The 2,935-nt window shown below is 40.6% G+C and overlaps 1 protein-coding gene across 1 annotated transcript; it reads right to left on the bottom strand.

Moving 5' to 3' along the window:
- Positions 1 to 388: 388 nt before the first annotated feature.
- Positions 389 to 2,929, bottom strand: LOC112009903 (uncharacterized). Its single transcript, XM_024042260.2, has 2 exons — positions 1,437 to 2,929; positions 389 to 823 (listed from the first exon to the last, which is right to left on the bottom strand). The coding sequence occupies exons 1-2, from the start codon at positions 2,787 to 2,789 to the stop codon at positions 650 to 652; spliced, it is 1,527 nt and encodes a 508-aa protein (XP_023898028.1). The 5' UTR covers positions 2,790 to 2,929; the 3' UTR covers positions 389 to 649.
- Positions 2,930 to 2,935: the final 6 nt, after the last annotated feature.

Genomic DNA, 2,935 nt, shown 5'->3' with positions numbered 1-2,935 from the left:
TTCAAGAAAAATACTACAATAAAAAACCGCCACTTATAGGAACCAATACATACAGCCAGAATCCCATCATTACCAAAATTAGTAGACACTAGCCTAGCATCATTGATGCATTCTACAGGAAAACAACAGGATATACAAGCAGCCTGACTAAAGGAAAATTCACAACCGAATTACAAATGCCAAGACTTAACCAAAAATGCAACAATAAGCATATTAGCCCATATTAGCATATGCCTATACGGTTCCAACAACAAATAGTGCTCAGCTCATAATTTGTAAGAATTTTGAAAACATTGCAGTGCACGATTGCATATTGAGGTTCATTGAATAAAACAGAGAAACATATGGTAGCAGGCATCAACCAGAACATATGTTGTTCCCACACGTATGCAAAGAAAAGTACACACTGTTAATCAATTTCAAATTTCAAAACCAGTTTCAAGAAACAAAAAAGAATCATTTCCAGTCACAAGCAGTAAAACAAATAAAAAATACATCATACATGTGAAACAATCCAAAGGGCGAAATCTTCAAAAACATTCACGTATCAGTAAAAATGTTATTATGCCCCCACATATTTTTGATGGTAAGGGGAAAAAGTTATCAACCTATATATAAAGGCTATCGAGAGAAGAAAAAAAAAAGTCTTCTAGTCCGCCAACTTAGTCAAGCGGTGAATGGTACTTCTTGCAATCCTATTACCAGGATCAATCTTCAGAACAGTCCTAAGGTCTTCTGACCCTAACTTGTACTTCTCCATGCTTTCATAGAGGAGTGCACGCTGTACAAGGACAGACACGTTTGCTTCATCATGTTCCAGAATCTACACAAGAAAATGCAAATTATTGGGTTTTTGTTCAGGGAAATAAGGAGATCAAGAATATACTGTGCATTAATCAATCTGAAAGAACCAAGATCCACATCTGTTGATGGGCAGAAAAGAAATATGACATTCAGTTGTCTACATGACAATCAATCAGAGTGACACACCAACATGCACAATTTGTCAGCCTATCTTTTTTTAAAATTGGTCATTTACCATTACCCACAACATAAGAAAATGACTTGGAGCAGGCAACAGCAATCCTTGCCGCTGCCACATATCAGTCGATAGCAGCATTCAAGTTTAGATCAAAGAGGCAGTATATTACATATATGAAAAACCTAGCGTGTATTTAACTGATGCCCTTTTTCACACCCATCAATTCTCATTCTTTTCTATCTGTGATCTGAATGTTAATAAGCATAACTAGATTATTCATTAGTTCTAGTGTACTTCTACTAGAGTTAAGTTACAATGCAAAAATGGAGGTCCTATGATTCAACAACTCACATGAAAGTCACAGATAGTCATCTATAAACCACAAGATAATATAAAATGCGTTAAAATCTCTTAGAATCACCAAACAAAGAAAAGGAAGAAATTACTAGCATACCTTTGTACAGTCTGCCACAGCCTTCTTATACTCCCCAACCTCTTTGTAACATGATGCCCTGCTCGACAAAACCTCCACAGAGGCAGCATCATCACCAGCTTTCTCAATAAGAATTACAGCCCAAGAAAGCCACTTAATCGCATCAGCATATTGCCCTTGCTTGTAATTGTCCATACCCTTGTTCTTAGCCATTGAAGCTGACACTCCAGCAGGCGGGGGCGGAAGCCCTTCAAGCTCAGTTGTAGAACCACCCGCATCATGTTCTCCAAATCCTCCTCCAAACTCTGTATCCAACCCCCAATCATCAACTTCTGATTTTTGCTGTCCTCCTACAGCACCCCCGGCCGAAGCAGAGGATGATGAGAACAACATGTCTAGCGGATCACCACCAGAATTCTGAACAGGTGTCTGATTCTTAGAACTGAAATCCACACCAGGGATCCCAAAATCATTCGTTTTTGAATCAGAACCTGAATTCACTCCAGTAAAATCATTATTACTCGAGCTAAAATCACTATAAGGAAATGTCTTTGTGCTCGAATTAAACTTTGGCGCATTCAGAAAATCCCTAAAACCATCATCACCAACATTAACCTTACCAGTACTACCACTAACACTACTTTTACTCGCAGAATTAACACTAGGACCGGATTGTTTTGACCCGAAATCAACCAAAGAACCAAATGGGTCCTTATTAGAGCTCTTCATCCCACTCATCCCAACCCCACTACGAATCGAAGGGCCTCCGAGATTGGAACCCTTATAAACACCATTATCATTGTTCCTATTAGTATTACTATTGCTATTGCTATAAGCAGCATTAAACCCACTTGTGAAACTCCCAGAAGAACCCCAATTCCCAGCAGTATTAACCGAACTACCAGTCTTTGGCAATGAATCAGCCACGTTTCCCATCGAAAACGAGGTCTTATTGGAAGATGGGGTGGAATTTTTCAAAGGGACATTGGAATTGGTCTTGCTCTGTCCACCCAGAGCCGAGCTGACCAAATCCCCGAACAAATTCGGGTTCTTTTCGACGATACCAATACCCGAACCGGAAGCAGAAGAGGAAGACCAGGTCTTGCCGAAGATGTCACCGACCATGGAAGAAGTGGGGCCGGAGGAAATGCCGGGGCGGGTGGCGGGTTGGGTCGGAGCGGGCTGGTGGGTCCAGGAGGGCTTGTTGGGCTGCCACGCGGGTTTGGGTTGTTGGGTGGAGGAAAACGAAGAGGTATAAGAAGAAGAAGAAGAAGAGGAATAGGAATGGTTTTTCTGTTCGTTTAGGGATTTAGGTCGGGAAGATCCGATTCCGAGATCGAAGTCGAAGCTGGATTTCCCGTAATTTGAATTCATGGCGTGTTTTTTTGGCTTTTCTTGAAAGAAAATACAATTCAGATCGGAATGTGTAATAGTAAAAATTGAAAAGAGAGGGACACGAGAGTGAGATCTATGACGATTTGAGAGATTGCGTACCTGAGACTGATAGATCGGAAAAAAAA

This window comes from Quercus suber, unplaced genomic scaffold (genome assembly GCF_002906115.3).
Source record: "Quercus suber isolate HL8 unplaced genomic scaffold, Cork oak 2.0 scaffold_61, whole genome shotgun sequence".
Classification (NCBI taxonomy): domain Eukaryota; kingdom Viridiplantae; phylum Streptophyta; class Magnoliopsida; order Fagales; family Fagaceae; genus Quercus; species Quercus suber.
Note: the sequence above shows the minus strand (reverse complement) of the source record. Positions and strands in the feature narration are given on the sequence as shown.

Bases quoted from the DNA above. Each gene is read 5' to 3' on its own strand.
- LOC112009903 (XM_024042260.2), bottom strand. From the start codon at position 2,789: ATGAATTCAAATTACGGGAAATCCAGCTTCGACTTCGATCTCGGAATC. The intron at 824-1,436 runs GTATGCTAGTAA...TTTCTTGTGTAG, and splicing joins CTGTGGCAGACTGTACAAAG to ATTCTGGAACATGATGAAGC.